Raw genomic sequence first — 18,169 nt, 5'->3', positions numbered from 1 at the left:
CCTTTTGGTGAAGGGCAACTGCAGAAATGGCAGCAGTAGATAAATGGATTCATTTTCTCTGAGCTTGATTTCCTTGTTCTCTTTGTGCAGTCATTACTCAGTTTGTCTTTCATGCTGGGTGGCAGTTCCATTTTCTTTACCATTCCTCATCTCTCTTTTCTACAGCTGTGTAGAATGGGATCTAAGTCAGCCTTCTATAGCAGAAGCAATTGCCAAGGGCTCATGACTTTCTTTTCTAACTCATCCTTCCCTTGATTGTGTGATTTATAATTTTGCTGTGTTCTTCTTGATTTCCTAGGTGTATAAGTTTAGCTGAAAGGTCACATCTATTCCATCTGCACAGGTGCATTTCCCAGATGCTTCTTTGATGTTTACAGCTGGGAAGAGGAAGGCTTTCATAGGCGTACAGGTGATTATCCAGGCATAGTTGGCTGCATCAAAAGTGTGCAAAGTGGCAACCCAACCCAGCCAAGGTTTCCAGGAACAGAGTATTGGCCAGTGGGACAATGCATGCAGGGTGTCCCCCCACATTCCCCCATAACATGTTGTCTCCACTGGATAGATATGGGCAGGTGAGTGGATATGTTGGATAGATATGGGTTAGAAAAGTGGACTATAAAATGGTCTGAGTTCAGGTCCATTACCTTTAGGCCTCACAATTCTCCATCAGTGATAATCCTTATTCAAAATCAGAATCAAACCTGAGCAATTCAGAGTAAAATGAAATTCGTACTAACAAAGTGCAATACTACTTTAAAAGCTTTCAATAGATAGAGAAATCTTACTTCTGTGGGTAGCTGCCCCTGCTTTTATGACCCCGAACCGCGAAACCCGGGGAGCGCGGGCCTTACCAGGCTGCGGTGGCATCGAAGCGCCTCCGGGTGTCGCTGTTGGCCGACGCGGAGCGGCGCTGGAGCCGAAGCCGCAGCCGCCGCAGCGACCTGCCCCCGCAGGATGCTCTCTCGTCCGGCGCCGGCCACTGCGGCAGCGGCAAGAGCAGCAGAGGCGAGAGGTGAAGGAGTAAACAGCGGCGTGATAGCCGGCATCGAGCTCGCTGTCATCCGGCAGACCCTGCGATCTCTGCGCAAAGGGGCTGGAAGACAGGGAAAGGACCGACAGGAGGGAGGAGTGCTGCAAGAGCTGACGAGAATGGCGGGCAGGGAGAGGCAGGGGCAGAGCCGGCGGCCGGCAGCCGGGCGAGTGCTCCTGCCCGCTTTGCTGCTGTGCTGGTGCTGCCGGGCGGCAACGGAGCGGCTCCGCTATGTCATCCCCGAGGAATTGGCCAGAGGCTCGCTGGTGGGGCCGCTGGCGCGGGATCTGGGGCTGAGCCCAGAAGAGCTGCCGGCACGCAAGCTGCGGCTGACCGCCGAGAAGCAATACTTTACCGTGAGCGGGGAGAACGGGAACCTGTACGTGAGCGAGAGGCTGGACCGGGAGGAGATGTGCGGCAAGTCAGCGTCCTGCTCCGTCAGCTTCGAGGCGGTGGTGCATAACCCGCTCAACGTTTTCCACGTCGACGTGGCCATCCAGGACGTAAATGATAACTCCCCGATGTTTCCGCAAGAGTGTTTCGAGCTGGAGATCAACGAGTTAACTTCTCCTGGCGCCCGCTTTGCCTTAGGCATGGCGGAAGACGCAGACGTGGGCAGTAACTCCCTGCAGGGCTACGAGCTGGAAGCTAATGAATACTTAGCAGTGGAGGTGAAGGAAAGTAAGGACGGACGCAAGTTCGCAGAGCTGATGCTGCGTCGGCCGCTGGACCGAGAGCGAGAGCAGAGCCTGAGGCTGGTGCTGACGGCGGTGGACGGCGGAGACCCGCCCCGGAGCGGCACCGCCCAGCTCTGCATCAACGTCACCGATGCCAACGACAACGCACCCGTGTTTGCGCAGGACCGTTATCGGGTGAGCCTGCGGGAGGATGCACTGCCGGGATCGACGGTGCTGAACGTCTCCGCCTCTGATGCCGACTCAGGCAGCAACGCCCGCATCACGTACGGCTTTGGGAAAATGTCGGCAAAAGTGCTTCAAAAGTTCGCGATAGACCCGGAGACCGGGAGAATCACGCTGCAGGAGGCATTGGACTTCGAGGACACGTATAGCTACACTCTGCTAGTGGAAGCAAGGGACGGGGGCGGTTTGTTGGCTCACTGCGAGATGGAGGTGGAGGTGCTGGACGTGAACGACAACGCGCCGGAAATCAAGGTGCTGTCGGTGTCAAACCCGGTACCTGAAAACTCTCCGGTCGGCACTGTGGTGGTCCTGCTGAACGTGAAGGATCCGGACTCTGGGGAGAACGGCAAGGTATGGTGCGAGCTGTCGGTGGAGGAGCCGCTGTCACTCGTGGCGTCGTCGGGCGACTCGTACAAGGTGGTGACGGCGAGCGTGCTGGACCGGGAACAGGCGTCCGTGCACCGGGTGACGGTGGTGGCGAGGGACCGGGGCAGCCCGGCGCTCTCGAGCAGCACGGTGCTGGTGCTGGAGGTGTCGGACGTGAACGACAACGCGCCGGTGTTCGAGGAGGCCGCCTACAGCGCCTACGTGGCGGAGAACAACGCGGCGGGCGAGCTGGTACTGCACGTGAGCGCGCGGGACGCGGACGAAGGCAGCAACGGGCGCGTGAGGTACTCGCTGGAGGGCGGCAGCGCGGGCGGGGCGCCGTACGTGTCGGTGGATGCGCAGAGCGGCGCAGTGTACGCGCAGCGCTCCTTGGACTACGAGCAGTGCCGCGAGTTCGCGGTGGTGGTGCGGGCGCAGGACAGCGGGGTACCTGCGCGGAGCTCGACGGCGACGGTGCGCGTCTTCGTGTTGGACCGCAACGACAACGCACCGCGGGTGCTGTGGCCGGTGGCGGGCTCTGGAACAGACTCGGGTGTGGCCACGGCCGCGGTCCCTTTCGAGATGGTGCCGCGGTCGGCCGAGGCCGGGTACCTGGTGGCCAAGGTGGTGGCGGTGGACGCGGATGCGGGGCGCAACGCCTGGCTGTCGTACGAGCTGGTGCAGGCTTCGGAGCCGGCGCTGTTCCGCGTGGGGCTGCACAGCGGCGAGGTGCGCACGGCGCGGCCCGTGTCGGAGAGGGACGCGGCGAAGCAGAGGCTCGTGGCCGTGGTGAAGGACCACGGGCAGCCGGCGCTGTCGGCCACGGCCACGCTGCACGTGGTGCTGGCCGAGAGCTTGCAGGAGGCGCTGCCGGAGCTGAGCGAGCGGGCGGCGGGCGCCGATTCGGCGGCGGAGCTGCAGTTCTCCCTCGTGCTGGCGCTGGCTCTCCTATCCGCTCTCTTCCTGCTAAGCGTGGCGCTGGCCGTGCTGGCAAGGGGCCGCCGTGCCGGGCCGCCCGCTGTGCTGCATTGCCTGGGTGCGCAGCGCTTCTCTGGTGCCGACGCCGCCTTCCCGGCCGAATTCTGCGAGGGCACCTTGCCCTACTCCTACAACCTGTGCGTGGCGCCGGGACGAGTCGTCGCCGAGACCACTTGGCCACCGCTGCCGGTGCCCGGCCTGCCCGCGGAGGAGCTGCTCTCTGGGGAGTCCTGCAGAGAGCATAGCCTAACCAGCAGCGCTGTCGAGGGAAAGCCGCCTGCGGAGCCCGACGTACCTCAGGTACCTTCAGTCCTTATGTCAATGTCTTTCCGTACCTGCTGTATGCTGAATTGCTCTTCGTTGCTCTGCTGGGGGCGTGGTGAATGTCATGCTGGTCTCTGTTTCCAGGATTGAAAGGAATAATCTTGTCCCGCGGCCTTTTTTGGGACGCATTCACTGTGAACAATCAATTCTTGGCATGTGACCAGCTATCACACATGTAGTTCTCCTGGGTGGGTTCTTGCTTTTAGTTGGATCTTGACGGGTTAATTTTGTCCAGGCGTTATTTGTTGAAGTTGTTTGTGCAACTATGCCTTATTTTTAATTTCCCGTTTTTCCTACAGTTTCTGATAACAGAGTGTGTGTGTGTGCATCACTGCCTTCTTCTGAGTTACTCTAGATCACGGCTGCAAGTCCTAGGCAGAAGTGTCAGGCTGTAATGGAAAATTCTTAAGTGCTGGTGGGAGAAGCAGGAGCAATGCAGGGTGATGCACAGCAGCCTCTGGAGTTCAGGGGGAAAGTAACTAAGTCTTGAGGAGGACTCTTTCCGATGAATTTTATTGCTGCCCTGTGCTATAACTGCTCGGAATCTGCGAAATTAATTTGGCTCATGGCGTTCCGGTCTGTTACAGTTTTGATCTGCTGAAAGGCTGAGGGAAAAGTCATTCTAGCACAACAACTACAAAAAAGTTTACAACAGGGGATGGGGATAGATTGTGCCTACAGACTGATGGTTAAAGTTTGTTTTACATGAAAATGCTAAAAAATGTGAGAACTTACTCTAAAAGCTAAGGAGCTGGTGACATCTGAAATGTTGTGTGTCAGTAACGGTGCAGGCGGATCCATACTCTGCAGAAGACGATCTTTCAGTTCTGAAAAATAGGATCTATAGAACGCAGTGGAGCTCGTTATTGGAGACGTTTCCTTTCTAATAACTTTTTACCAGAACTATAGTGTTAGTCATGGTTAATGTTGTATCCCAAAGCAAATGCGCATATGGTTCTAAGAATTGAGTAGTTACACATTGTCTTTCCCTAGGGAATGTTCCCGTCTTCCGCCTTGTGCCCTCCTGTCTTTTGTAGAAGGCTGCTGCAGAAATGGAAGCATTGCTAACAAGGATGAGTTCTGTCTGGGAGTGATTTTTCTGAGTTCTTAGTGCAGTCCCTTTTCCCTGGGTGAAGGTGTAATATAGGATCTCAAAAATAAGAATAATTTAAAAAACAAACAAACAAGCAACCAACCCCCAACAACCTCTTTTTTGTTTTTCAGACACTGTCCTCTTTTTCTCTCCCCATTTCTCTAACAGAGGTGCTTGGACTAAGGAGTTCGGTCTGTCAGTCACTTCTAGCCGTAGTTGTTATGTTTGCCTCCTTAACAGGATAGTCTTCTACCCATTCTGAGAACACATTTAACCCGAGAATGAGGTATGCAAAATGCAGCAATTAAACACGGGAATAAATCTCATTTACACATTTCATACTGGTCCACCTAGGTCAGCGTTTGCAGCTGTAATTGTGTCCTATCCTACGGTGTTTTGTTTTGTTGAAGAGGTATCCTATCAACAAGAAGAGTCAAGGATTAGCTGAAAAGTTTATTAACAAGTTACATCAATATTTCAGAGCTATCAAATTACTTGAATGAACTATAAACCCTCTTCATTTTATATGGTATAATAAAAAGAGAAATGGTCTATTGAAGTCCGTCAACTTCGTTTTTCCCACTCGATTATTGGGGGAAAAATTGTGGAGTAGATCTATAAAACTATTCACAATAGCAAGGGCAGATGTATCAGCTCTGATTCTTTCTCGAACATGTAGTGTAGTGAAGCCGAAGGTTGTTCTTTGTGAACTGAGGTATTTAAAGAAAAGGTAGTGCCACGTGGGTTAATAAGCTGAAACCTAGATTTCGGGAGGGTTGAGAAGGGTATGTCTGATTACTGCTTTTGGGATCTTAGAATCATTTTTCTTTTGCCCAGTCATTCAAGTACAAAGGATAAAAAAGGTAGCATTGGAGACTATGTTTTTGGAACGACAGGCGACGGAAATAAAAGGCCTATGATTCATGGAAAAGCTCAACAGGAGCCGGGCTGGCAGCGCTCGGCCGCGTTCAGTGCCTGCAGTGCCGAGAGGAGGCTGCGAGCGCCGCTGTTGACCGAGGACGAGCAAGAGGAAGGCCGGAGAGCTGGCGGCAGCCCCGCCCGCTACGGCCCGACTCGCTCACTAGCTCCTTTACTGTATGTCTCTGCTGCCGGTCAATCTGCGAGCGTCCCCGCGGTGCGGAGCCGTGCTGCAACAAGCCAAAGGGGCCGGTGGTAGCTGCTAACAGAAGCGATCCTGGCAGACAGTGCAGCAGCCGAAGAAAGAAAAGGAGACAGAACAGCGGTGCCGCGAAGGGGAGCTGTGTGTTGCGGTGATGACAGCAGCGGGGAGGCGCTGGGGATGGTGGGAGCGAGCTCTGCTGTGGGTCTTTCTGCTGACGACGTGGAACGAGGCGTGGGGGCAGCTGCGCTACTCGATTGCCGAGGAGCTGCCCAAGGGCTCGTTCGTGGGCGATGTAGCCAAGGACCTGGGGCTGAAGCTGCCGGCGCTCCGCGACCGCGGCGTCCGAGTCGTCTCCGAAGGTAAGACACAGTATTTCGCCCTGCACGGGAAGACGGGTCATTTGGTGACAGCAGAGAAGATAGACAGGGAGCAGCTGTGCCGACTGGTGGAGAAATGTGTGCTGCGCTGTGAGGCAGTTGTAGATGGGGAAATGCAGGTTTACGACATCGAAGTGGAGATCACGGACATTAACGACAACGCACCCAGTTTCCAGGAGAAAGAAATGGAAATTAGAATGAACGAGATGACAACCCTAGGGTCGCGGTTTCCCCTCGCCGAGGCTCACGATCAGGACTCGGGGCCGAATTCCCTGCAGCACTACGAGCTGAGCGGTGACGAGCACTTCTCACTAGCCGTGCAGGCGGGCCCCGGCGGGGATCAGCGTCCCGAGCTGGTATTGGCGAAGGTGCTGGACAGGGAGGAGGCGGCGTTTTACGAGCTGGTGCTGAGGGCGAGCGATGGCGGAGAGCCTGCGCGGACGGGCACGGCTCGAATCCGCGTGGCTGTGCTTGACGCCAACGACAACGCGCCCGTGTTCAGCCAGGAGGAGTACACAGTGCGTGTGGCTGAGGACGTGCCCGTGGGCTCTGTTCTCATCAACCTTACTGCCGTCGACGCTGACGAGGGCCTGAACGGACACGTGAAATATTCATTGAAGAAAACGAAGGACACAGCATCCCAGATTTTCCAGCTGGATTCTGAGACGGGAGCGCTCACTTTAGTGTGGAGCCTGGACTTCGAGGAAGGATACTCCTACGAACTTCAAGCTCAGGCACATGATGGTGGGGAACTTTTCGACACGGCACTTGTCATTATTACCGTAACAGACATCAATGACAATGTCCCCGAGATTTCGGTGCGGTCTGCTCTGAGTGAGATCTTAGAGGATGCACAGCCGGGGACGGTGGTAGCACTGCTGAACGTGCAGGACCATGACTCGGGAGCGAACGGCCAGGTGCGGTGCAGCATTGCCGAGAGCCTCCCGTTTCGGCTGGAGAAGACCTTTAAGGACTACTACCGCGTGGTGACGGCAGGAGAGCTGGACCGCGAGAAGGTGTCGGAGTACAACGTGACCGTGTGGGCAGTGGACGGTGGGTCTCCGGCGCTGCAGAGCAGCACGGTGCTGGCACTGCGGGTGCTGGACGTGAACGACAACTCACCCGTGTTCGCAGAGCCGCGCTACAGAGCCCGGCTGGCCGAGAACAACGCGGCGGGCGCGCTGGTGCTGACGGTGCGGGCTTCAGACGCGGACTGGGGACAGAACGCTCGCGTGCGGTACCGGCTGTCGGAGGGGCGAGTGCGGGGCTCTCCGCTCTCGTCCTACGTGTCGGTGCAGGCGGAGACGGGCGCGCTGTACGCGCTGCGCTCGTTCGACTACGAGGAGGTGCGCGAGGTGCGGCTGTGGGTGTGGGCGGAGGACGGCGGAGCGCCGGCGCTGAGCAGCAACGTGTCAGTGCTGCTTGAGATCGTGGACGAGAACGACAACGCGCCGCAGGTGCTGTACCCGCCGGCGGCGGCGGCTCCGTCTGCGGCGGTCTCGGGCTGGTCTGGCGTGGAGCTGGCGCCGCGGTCGGCGGAGCCCGGGGCGCTGGTGGCCAAGGTGGTGGCGGTGGACGCGGACGCGGGGCAGAACGCGTGGCTGTCGTACGAGCTGGCCAAGGCGACGGAGCCGGGGCTGTTCCGCGTGGGGCTGCACAGCGGCGAGGTGCGCACGGCGCGCTTCCCGCTGGCCCGCGACGCGGCGCGCCAGAGCCTGGTGGTGGTGGTGAAGGACCACGGGCGGCCGGCGCTGTCGGCCACGGCCACGCTGACGGTGGTGCTGGCCGAGAGCGTGGCCGAGCTGCTCTCGGAGCTGGGCAGCGCGGCGGCGGCGCCGGCCGAGCCGGCCGCCAGCCTCACGCGCTGGCTGGTGCTGGCCGTGGCGGCCGTGTCCTGCCTCTTCTTCGCCTTCCTGCTGCTGCTGCTGGCGCTGCGCCTGCGGCACTGGCGCCGCTCTCAGCTGCTGGCGGCGTCGGGCAGCGCCGCCTTGCGCGGTGTCCCGGCCTCTCACTTCGTGGGCATCGACGGTGTCCGCGCCTTCCTGCAGTCGTACTCGCACGAGGTGTCTCTCACCGCCGACTCGCGCAAGAGCCATCTCCGCTTGTCAGCGGGGAGCTGCTGCGACACCCTCCCTGCCCCGCCGCCACCCGGTGAACCCGCTCAGTTGCTCTTGGATGACTCTGCGGTCACCAGTCGGGCTGACCTCGCTGCTTCCACGGTGAGTTCCTCTCGGGGCCTTTCTCTGTCCCCCTTTTATAGTGGTTGCTCATGATTACGACGGTAGAGGGGGCGACCAATCCTGACAGTGTTGTGTGGTAACAGTGTGTCTTCATCTTAGTATAGCTATGTAAACACATGAAAGAACACAGGGAGGCTGGTGAAGCACTGGAGAGATATCTCATGGCAGCTGTGGATGAGTTCTGCCACTTCCATCAATCTTCTTTTTTGTGCATCCTGAGAAAGGATGATAATCCCCTAATGTGTTTGCTTCCCAGCATTAGTCATGGAAGTCACACCATGTCTCTGGATACTGTGTCTAAGAACTGCCATGTGGAACGTTGTTTTGCGATCTGTTTGTCCTTGTTGGTTGGTTGAAGCTTTCCCTGTGCTTGACTCTTGACCTTGAGCAAACTTTAAGGTGTTTTCAGTGGCTCTTGCTCGCATGAAGTAACTAATGATGTTTAAAGAGTCTCGAAATTGGCAGGAATACAGGGGATGGGAGGGTATTTTTGTCATTACTTTTTAAATTTAGGGCTTATTCTTTTATGTATGTGCCAGGAAGACACTTGGTTTTAGTACTGTCATGTCTGATGCCTCTTGTCCTGTGAATGGTGGTTATTGGGTGTAGATGTAAACATTGCATGAGGAGTTGTAGTCATGTATCTGTCGAATTGCCCATGTGCACGATGGTGTCATACAGCATGATTGTTGTTACTCATAACTGAGTCTCGAACCAACCAGCTAGTCAGTCGTGTTATGAACCTACAACAGATGACATACTGCAAAGCTAAGGTGCCTTCACATTCTTCTTTTCTTATCTTGCCTTGTTTTATCTCCTGTTGTCCTGTTTCTCTAAAACACCAAGGAATGAAACTCATTCACATTGCCAGCTTCTAGCCTACATATGCTAAAAATAGGATATAGTTGGTGGTACTACTAAGTGCTGTTAGTGCAGAACAAGGAGGATGAGAGGCTGGCTTGGAACCAGGAGCACAGGCAGGTCAGCATGCTTTTTACCTGATGCCAAGGCCTGTGCTACTCATGCTGTGATGCTGGTTGTGCTGGGTTCAGCAGTAGCAATAATTTTTTCTCCTTCTTGGTAGCTGGTGCAGTGCTGTGTTTTTGAGTTTTGGCCTGGGAATGATACTGAAAGCACCGATGTTTTTAGTTACTGCTCAAATGTTTGGTCTGGTCAAGGACTTTCTGAGCCTCATGCTCTGCCAGGGAGGAGGGAAGCTGGGATGAAGCAGACAGGACACCTGATGCAAACTAGCCAAAGCAATATTACATACCACAGCACATCATGCCCAGGATGTAACTGAGAGTTACCCAGAAGGGCTGGGGGATTGTGGGGTTGCACAAGGCATTGGTAGGTGACCAGTCAGGCAGGGTGGGGTGAGTTATTGTTTGGCGGGTGGTGAGGTGTTGTATTCTCTTCCCTTCTTATTTCCTTTATCATTATCATTATTGGTGGTAGCAGTAGTGATTTGTGTTATACCTTAGTTGCTAAACTGTTCTTCTCTCAAGCCATGGGAGTTGCATTCTTTTGATTCTCCTCCCCATCCCTCCAGGAGCAGGGGGAGGGCAAAAAGGGGGTGAGTGAGAGAGCGACTACGTGAATTTATGGATGACTTTGTTGAAACCTGTCAGTTTAAACCTTTGTTTAAACACTGGTTCCTTGTCCTGAAAGTGGCAATCTTCTGATAAGAAAGCACTTGCATAGTAACTCGGCATTGTTGCATATTATGGAATAATGATTCATGGGTAGAATGGCTGAGGGGCTGATGAATGGTACAAGAGACATGGGTTGTTTTCCCTGTTCAGTGCCCGGCTGTATTACTGGGCAGTGTTTCATCTTCCCAAAGAAGCTTGGCCGAAGACATGTTATTCAGGATGTATGGGGAGCCCTAGAAGGTTTTTCTTGTGTGTTTGCAGGTTGTTGTGATGCTTTTAACTGACAGCTTAATTATGTACATATTACAAATTATTTGGAAGGAGCCATCTGATTATTCTTTTCCTGTGAACAACCTGATTTTTGTACCTACTCTAAGTGCCATTATCAAGAAAAGTGTTGTTTTTTTCACATTTTAACTTCTTCCCGTACTCATTCAAATAATCTGAATGTGAGCAGTTTTCTGTCTTAGTGTGTGGAACGTCAGATCTATTTGTTTATCTGTCCTGTATGTCCCTTGCATGTTTACAGCTGTAAGTGAAAGACTTTCACAAACATATTTCCTTAAAATGTCTTTGGAAGTAACGCTCCTGCTTGTCACATAGACATGCTTTGAAGTCAAATAGTGTCTATGGTAAGGAGTTGTCTGTACAACTTTTCCTTTATGTAGTCTGAGATCAAGGACAAATGATGCAATATGTGAATGGCTTGAGGAGGGTCTTGGGGTGCTCTGTTTGAGGAGGTACTGCTGGAGACATACTAGATGCATTATCAATTCTGAGGGTTTAGTGCTGGCCTACAAAAAATTAGTCTGAAGCTATCTTATTTTTGGATATTGCACATCTCAGAATTTGACTGTCCAAGCTCTGGTAGGTTCATCTGTTTGCTTTTCTGTAGCATGATCATTTTTTTTTAGCATAAATGTACAATTTATACTAAGTTGGGGGAATCATCTATCTTTCCATTTGTCCATATGCTGTAGGTAGGATGATGGTGTCTTTGATCTGGTACTTCCACGACTGAGTCTTTAGAACTGCATATCATTCATGCACTTGAGAACATTTTACATTGTTTCCAAGTAGTGTGATGAGCAGAGAAATCTCTTTGCACTTGTCCATGTGTGATCCTTGTTCTCAGTAAGAAGTAGTTGTGTGCACAACTTTTCTTTCTGGTGTCTGAATGCAAATGTAGCTTTTCTGTTGCATGAAATTTGGCCACAGTGAACAATTCTGTCTGTCCAGAGACAGGTCTGGTGTAAAAGTTTGCTGTGATATAATTTAAAATATCTAAAACGTGGAAGGATGGTATAAAGATTCAGTTTGTCCTGGTTGTTTGGTGAGGCCCACAGTCATGGTTCCATCCATTTACCTCTTTTTTTTTTTTTTTATTATCCAGATAAATTGCCTTGAATGAATGTGGCTACTGTCTGTGCTATTAGCTCCCATGTTTTTTGTACCAGCTAGATCCCCCTCTTGTATACCTACTGCAGCTGACATACTCTGAGATATTAAGCTACAATGCCTTCAGTTCTGCAGGTTCATAGTTCTTGCCTTGTTTGTTGTCCAGGTTTAAAGCTGGGCCTTATTGTCCCTAACTCTTAAAACATTAAAAGATCTCTTACATTTGTTGGACTGGGATAATAGATTCCAACCATACTTTTGAGAATTTTCATCTGCAGAAGCAAAGGCTTTGATATATGTTTGTTTCCCTGAGATGTCACAGAATGAAACACTCTTTCACCTGTGGATGACTTATTGTCTAAATACAGGATATTGTCTGTGGCGCAAACAAGGACTATGAATGCAGAGCAGGGAGGGTGAGAGATTGGCTTTGAACCTGGAAAATAAGTGGGTCAGCTTGGTTTTGGCTGAGCAATGGTTTGATTTCCATCCTGGTGCTAAGGCCTATGCCATCTGTGTGTGTGTGTGTGTGACCCTGGTTTCCCTGTCCTGAAAGGCAATGGTAGTAGAGCATTTGTTCAGTAACTCAGTATGTAGATGCATGGTATATGGGTAGAATGGCTTATAATTCCTCTTTGTTATCCCTCTCTATCTCCCTGGGCAGTGTGATGTAGAGCTTCTTCACAGCTGTAGTTACACTTTCTTTCAGGCTTTCGTTTTCTGGAAGATTATGAGTTCTTTTCCCCATTTCTGGACAGTGCTTTTGCATTTGAAACTCTGTGTTGTTTTACAGCAAATATGCACTTCAGTCACCTATGACAGAGTGGTAGGTGTGAGGAGAATGAATAAGAAGCTAATCTGTTGTATTTTCTCTGAAGAATGAGCCCATGATAAGACCTTTACATTTACAGCATCATATTTTTGGGGATGAGCAGGCTACAGTGTAGAAAACAGTTGCTGAGATCTGATGACTATTCCTTAAAATAACCCCTGCTACTATGTGGTCCAGAGGAAGACTTTGGGGCATAGGTGCAGCTCGAGATAGGAATGACTTCCAGGTGCTGTAGGGAAGAATTTCAGTGTCTGCAGTATAGATCAAGAAGACTTCCCAGTGAGTTTCTCTGACAATACTTTCTCTTCTAATGCTTCATTGCATTGCTTGTCCGATTGATGTTGGGTTTCGGGTTGTTTTTTTTTTCTTTTATTTGTTGTCTATGTATGTTTACTTGTAATTATCAGCATAGCTTTGTTTAGCAGTAAGTTGTGTGTTAACTTCTCTTTTTCGTGCTCCAAAAGGTGTCAGAGGCAGATGTGAGGGAGTCTTTGTGTTCTGTTATCGTTAGGGGGAGCAGATGTAAACATGATCTGAGTGATGTATGGTGTCTTTCAAGAGTCTGTGCAGGGATCCTTGGACTACTTAGTATCTTCATAAACAGTGGGATTCAGTGCACCATTAGCCAATTTGCAGATAAGTAGTGCTGCTGATTTGTGAGAGGGAGTACATTCCACATCATTAGCCATCACACATGTAAGCTCCTTGTGGATGTTCCCCACATTCAACACATGCTGCCTAAAATGACACAGGTGTGGTGGATCTCTTGGACGGAAGGAGCTTTGCTTATGCAGGATGTTCTCAATGTAAAAATATTGAATTTTGCATTTTCCACTCAGAGCAGTTAGTTAGTGATGGCATTTCTTGGTTCATCACACATTCAGATTCAGCTGAGTTTTCTCTATAAAGGTTGTGTTGCCTGGAATCTCATGAGTTAGTAAAAGTGAAGGTGGTTCCTTAGTGCATAGAATGAGGTCTGCCAGCTCTACACAACGGGGTACAGAAGAAGGAATTGACACTCGATGTTTGAGACTTTTACTTCGTGATCTATCTTAGCCAAAGCAACGGACTGGCCCCTGCATGACTGCTGGATATGAACATTTTGGTTAAATATGTTTCAATGTTGGACTTCCGAAGGAGACCCAAGTCCTAAGAGGAAGTGCAACCTGTATTATTCGGGCTGTAATGAAAAATTCCGAAGTTGTGCTGGGAACAATGCAGGATGATCCACAGCAGCCCCGATGTGCAGAGGAAAAGTAACAAAGTCCAGAGAGTATGGCCAGCCTGGAGGACTACTGCCTTTGAGGAACGAATATCTTTATCTTCATAACTGCCTTGTGCTATTGCTCGGGATTTATGAAATTAATGTCGATGGCGTTCTTGTCCGATACAGCTTTGATCTGCTGAAAGCCTGAGGGAAGAGTAATTTGTAGCTCAAAGACTAAAAAAAGCTGTGCAAAAGGTGTGAGAGAGAGTGCCCGTGGACTAAATGGCTAAGGCTTATAATACTCTACACATCATATGAAAAGACATTTATATCTCCATTATATCGCCTTTACAAAACAATTGTTCCTTCTGGGAGAAGAATTTCACATTACATAAATCACCCTCGACAATTAATTATTCCTGGGAGGTGGAAATCCCTGACATACGGATCACAGAAGAGCTTGTATAGAGAGCAGAGGAAGCAGGAGATCACTCTGGCTGGGACTCGATGGCAGCTCCGTATCGCCTGTGACCTCTCTGAGAGCTGGCTTTGGGCAAAGACGAGCGGGCAGCGCTCAGCATCGTTCGGTGCCTGCAGTGCCGGGAGGAGGCTGCGGGCGCCGCTGTTGACCGAGGAGGAGCGAGAGGAGAGCCGGAGCGCTGCCGGCAGCCGCGCCCGCTGCGGCCCGGCTCAATCGCTCTCTCTCTCGCTGGCTGTCTCCGCGGCTGGGCAGACTGCGAAGCGTCCCCGCTGTGTGGAGTCGTGCTGCAGCGAGGCGGAGAGGTAGGGGGTAACGGTCGGCAGAGGCGATCCTGACCGGTAGACAGGGCAGGAGCCGGGGATCAAAGAAGCCGCAACAGCGATCGGCGGAGGAGAGCTCTCTAGGGCGCAGCACAGCCGGCAGTGAAGTGGCGGAGATGGGTGCGGCGAGGAGGCGCTGGGGCAGGCGGGAGAGAATCCTGCTGTGGGGTGTTCTAGTGGCAGCGTGGGAAGTGGCGGCGGGGCAGCTGCGGTACTCGGTTCCCGAGGAGCTGCCCAAGGGCTCGTTCGTGGGCGACCTGGCCAAGGACCTGGGGCTGGAGATACCCGCGATCCGCGACAACGGCGTCCGCCTATTGGAAAGAGGTAGGACGCAGTATTTCGCTCTGCACGGGAAAACGGGCTTTTTGGTGACAGCAGAGAGGATAGACAGGGAGCAGCTGTGCCGACTGGTGGCGAAATGCGTGCTGCGCTGTGAGGTAATAGTAGAGGGAGAAATGCAGGTTTACGGCATCGAAGTGGAGATCACGGACATTAACGACAACACTCCCACCTTCAGAGATACAGAGATGGAGCTGAGAATGAGCGAATCGACTGTCTCAGGGACGCGGTTTCCCCTGGCCGGGGCTCACGATCAGGACTCGGGGCCGAATTCCCTGCAGCACTACGAGCTGAGCGGCGACGAACACTTCTCACTGGCCGTGCAGGCGGGTCCTGGGGGCGATCAGCGTCCCGAGCTGGTACTGGCGAAGGCGCTGGACCGTGAGGAGGCTGCATTTCACGAGCTGGTGCTGAGGGCGATCGACGGCGGAGAGCCGGCGCGGACGGGCACGGCTCGGATCCGCGTGGCTGTGCTTGACGCCAATGACAACGCGCCCGTGTTCAGCCAGGAGGAGTACACAGTGCGTGTGCCCGAGGACGTGCCCGTGGGCTCCGTCCTCGTCGCTCTCATGGCCACCGACGCCGACGAGGGTCTGAACGGACACGTGAAATACATTTTCCATAAAATTTCAGACCGGGCGTCGGAACTTTTTCATTTGGACTCTGAAAGGGGAACAATTTCTCTGAAGGAAGGTTTGGACTTCGAAGAAATCTCCTCACACGAAATGGAGATACAGGCTCACGATGGAGGGGGACTTTTCGACACGGCTAATGTCGTGATAACGGTCACAGACGTCAACGACAATGCACCCGAATTGACCATGTCGTCGTCCCTGAACGAGATCTCTGAGAACGCGCCACTGGGGACGGTAGTGGCTCTGCTGCACATGCAGGACAGGGATTCGGGGCAGAACGGCCAGGTGCGGTGCAGCATCGGGGAAAATCTCCCGTTTCGGCTGGAGAAGACCTTTAAGGACTACTACCGCGTGGTGACGGCGGGGGAGCTGGACCGCGAGAAGGTGTCTGAGTACAACGTGACCGTGTGGGCAGTGGACGGTGGGTCTCCGGCGCTGCAGAGCAGCACGGTGCTGGCACTGCGTGTGCTGGACGTGAACGACAACGCACCCGTGTTCGCAGAGCCGCGCTACAGAGCCCAGCTGGCCGAGAACAACGCGGCGGGAGCGCTGGTGCTGACGGTGCGGGCTTCAGACGCGGACTGGGGACAGAACGCGCGCGTGCGGTACCGGCTGTCGGAGGGGCGGGTGCGGGGCTCTCCGCTCTCGTCCTACGTGTCGGTGCAGGCGGAGACGGGCGCGCTGTACGCGCTGCGCTCTTTCGACTACGAGGAGGTGCGCGAGGTGCGGCTGTGGGTGTGGGCGGAGGACGGCGGAGCGCCGGCGCTGAGCAGCAACGTGTCAGTGCTGCTGGAGATCGTGGACGAGAACGACAACGCGCCGCAGGTGCTGTACCCGCCGGCGGCGGCGGCTCCGTCTGCGGCGGTCTCGGGCTGGTCTGGCGTGGAGCTGGCGCCGCGGTCGGCGGAGCCCGGGGCGCTGGTGGCCAAGGTGGTGGCGGTGGACGCGGACGCGGGGCAGAACGCGTGGCTGTCGTACGAGCTGGCCAAGGCGACGGAGCCGGGGCTGTTCCGCGTGGGGCTGCACAGCGGCGAGGTGCGCACGGCGCGCTTCCCGCTGGCCCGCGACGCGGCGCGCCAGAGCCTGGTGGTGGTGGTGAAGGACCACGGGCGGCCGGCGCTGTCGGCCACGGCCACGCTGACGGTGGTGCTGGCCGAGAGCGTGGCCGAGCTGCTCTCGGAGCTGGGCAGCGCGGCGGCGGCGCCGGCCGAGCCGGCCGCCAGCCTCACGCGCTGGCTGGTGCTGGCCGTGGCGGCCGTGTCCTGCCTCTTCTTCGCCTTCCTGCTGCTGCTGCTGGCGCTGCGCCTGCGGCACTGGCGCCGCTCTCAGCTGCTGGAGGCGTCGGGCAGCGCCGCCTTGCGCGGTGTCCCGGCCTCTCACTTCGTGGGCATCGACGGTGTCCGCGCCTTCCTGCAGTCGTACTCGCACGAGGTGTCTCTCACCGCCGACTCGCGCAAGAGCCATCTCCGCTTGTCAGCGGGGAGCTGCTGTGACACCCTCCCGGCCCGGCCACCTCCCGACGAACCCTCGCCGCTGCTCGGGGAGGACCCTTCGGCCTCCCCCCGCTCTGACCCTGGCTGTCCCCCGGTGAGTTTCTCACACGAGCCTTTCTCTTGTGCCTCTTCCTTCCCTGTGTTGCCTCTGCCCTTTCTCCGACCTGTTCCGTGTTCATGGCTGGGAGCTGTATGGACCAGAAAGGCCAAGTTTTTCTCTGCCCCGCTATGGGTGCTGTTGTCTTTTTCTCCCGGGAGGGGAACTTGGTGTGTTTGCTCAGTTTTCTACTGGAGGCGGGATTAGCGAGGTTGCTGCCAGCAGGACTTATGTTGGGGCTGGGACTTTTTTGTTTTGCCACGTCTTCATTGTGTTCCACGCTATTATGTGACCTGGTCTTCTCTGTATGTCTGCATCCGGTTTTCTTTTAAAACTTGACGTTTCTTTTCTGAAGTGGCATGGGCAGATAATATGTCTTTATCTTGTTAGAGATGTAAAGATGTGGGAACTGTGCTCAACCATAATATCCTCCATTGTAAGTTTCATCTTCTCATTGATCTTTTAGTAAAAGACAGGTTATTCCACTTGTATGGGGAAATCCTAGAAGGTTCTTCAAGTGTGTTTGCAGGTTGTTCTTACATTTTAATTGCCTTAGCAGGAGCTCTGGGAGAAGCCAACTGGTTATTCATACCCTGAATTGCTCTAGAAACCATTATATATTTTATAATTTTATGATCATATTGTTTTCTAATGTGTTACTTTTCCTTGCTCATTATCCTCATAGAAACGTGGGCTATTGCTCTCACGCTATGTAGAAATCAGTTCTGTCTTTCTGCATGCCCCTTATGTCCCTTTCATGTTTAGAGCGGTAAAGATACATATGTGAGACGCGATCTGTTACTGCTGCAGTCCTGTCCAGTACATGCTTTTCATGTTTACCCCTGTAATGAGTCTTTCATACACCTAGGATTTTTATCTTATTTGAAGAAATGCTCTTTCTCGTCACATGGAGATAGTGAGAAGTCAGATATTATCCGTGGTAAGGAGACACTCACTGTGCAGCTGCAACTCATGCAAAACAGTGGAGTCTGCAATTGATGAAAATCTATTAAAACAATGCAAGCCGAGAAGGGTTTGAGGAGAGTCAATGCCACTGTGTGCGTGGTCGTAGTGGTGGAGACATGATAAGTGTTATGTTGTTTCCCAGTGTTTATCACTGGTTTACAGAAAATGGTTCTGAAGGTATCTGTTTTGGGATATCACCTTGCTTGGGCTTCAACTGTCCATGCTGTGGGTTCATCAGTTTGCTTTTTTGTTCCTTGATCAGTCAGTGACCATAAATGTACATTTTATGTTAAGT

At 53.3% G+C, this 18,169-nt stretch overlaps 3 protein-coding genes across 4 annotated transcripts in view; all 3 read left to right on the top strand.

The window, feature by feature from the left end:
- LOC101878504 (protocadherin gamma-C5) overlaps positions 1-18,169 on the top strand; it is an 88,519-nt gene that overhangs the window by 5,603 nt on the left and 64,747 nt on the right. The window contains exon 1 of one of the 2 annotated variants that reach the window (XM_034066652.1): positions 14,301-16,905. The exons of the other annotated variant lie outside the window; for it this stretch is intronic. Coding sequence (XP_033922543.1) covers positions 14,461-16,905 — 2,445 coding nt within the window. The 5' untranslated portion in view covers positions 14,301-14,460. Of the gene's footprint in view, positions 1-14,300; positions 16,906-18,169 lie in introns of those variants that run through there. 2 annotated transcript variants of the gene reach the window in all.
- Positions 1,150-3,708, top strand: LOC117436737 (protocadherin gamma-B5-like). The gene is made up of 2 exons (XM_034066936.1): positions 1,150-3,594; positions 3,703-3,708. The coding sequence occupies exons 1-2, from the start codon at positions 1,150-1,152 to the stop codon at positions 3,706-3,708; spliced, it is 2,451 nt and encodes an 816-aa protein (XP_033922827.1).
- On the top strand, positions 5,778-14,330 carry LOC117436736 (protocadherin gamma-A5-like). The gene is made up of 2 exons (XM_034066933.1): positions 5,778-8,430; positions 14,103-14,330. The coding sequence occupies exons 1-2, from the start codon at positions 5,986-5,988 to the stop codon at positions 14,328-14,330; spliced, it is 2,673 nt and encodes an 890-aa protein (XP_033922824.1). The 5' UTR covers positions 5,778-5,985.

Source organism: Melopsittacus undulatus, chromosome 10 (assembly GCF_012275295.1).
Source record: "Melopsittacus undulatus isolate bMelUnd1 chromosome 10, bMelUnd1.mat.Z, whole genome shotgun sequence".
NCBI lineage: Eukaryota > Metazoa > Chordata > Aves > Psittaciformes > Psittaculidae > Melopsittacus > Melopsittacus undulatus.
Note: the sequence above shows the minus strand (reverse complement) of the source record. Positions and strands in the feature narration are given on the sequence as shown.

What these genes read in the sequence shown, in the direction of transcription:
- LOC117436737 (XM_034066936.1), top strand. Translation starts at nt 1,150, where the DNA reads ATGGCGGGCAGGGAGAGGCAGGGGCAGAGCCGGCGGCCGGCAGCCGGG.
- LOC117436736 (XM_034066933.1), top strand. Translation starts at nt 5,986, where the DNA reads ATGACAGCAGCGGGGAGGCGCTGGGGATGGTGGGAGCGAGCTCTGCTG. An exon ending in CTGACCTCGCTGCTTCCACG is followed by an intron (nt 8,431 to 14,102) that starts GTGAGTTCCTCT and finishes CTTTGGGCAAAG; the next exon opens with ACGAGCGGGCAGCGCTCAGC.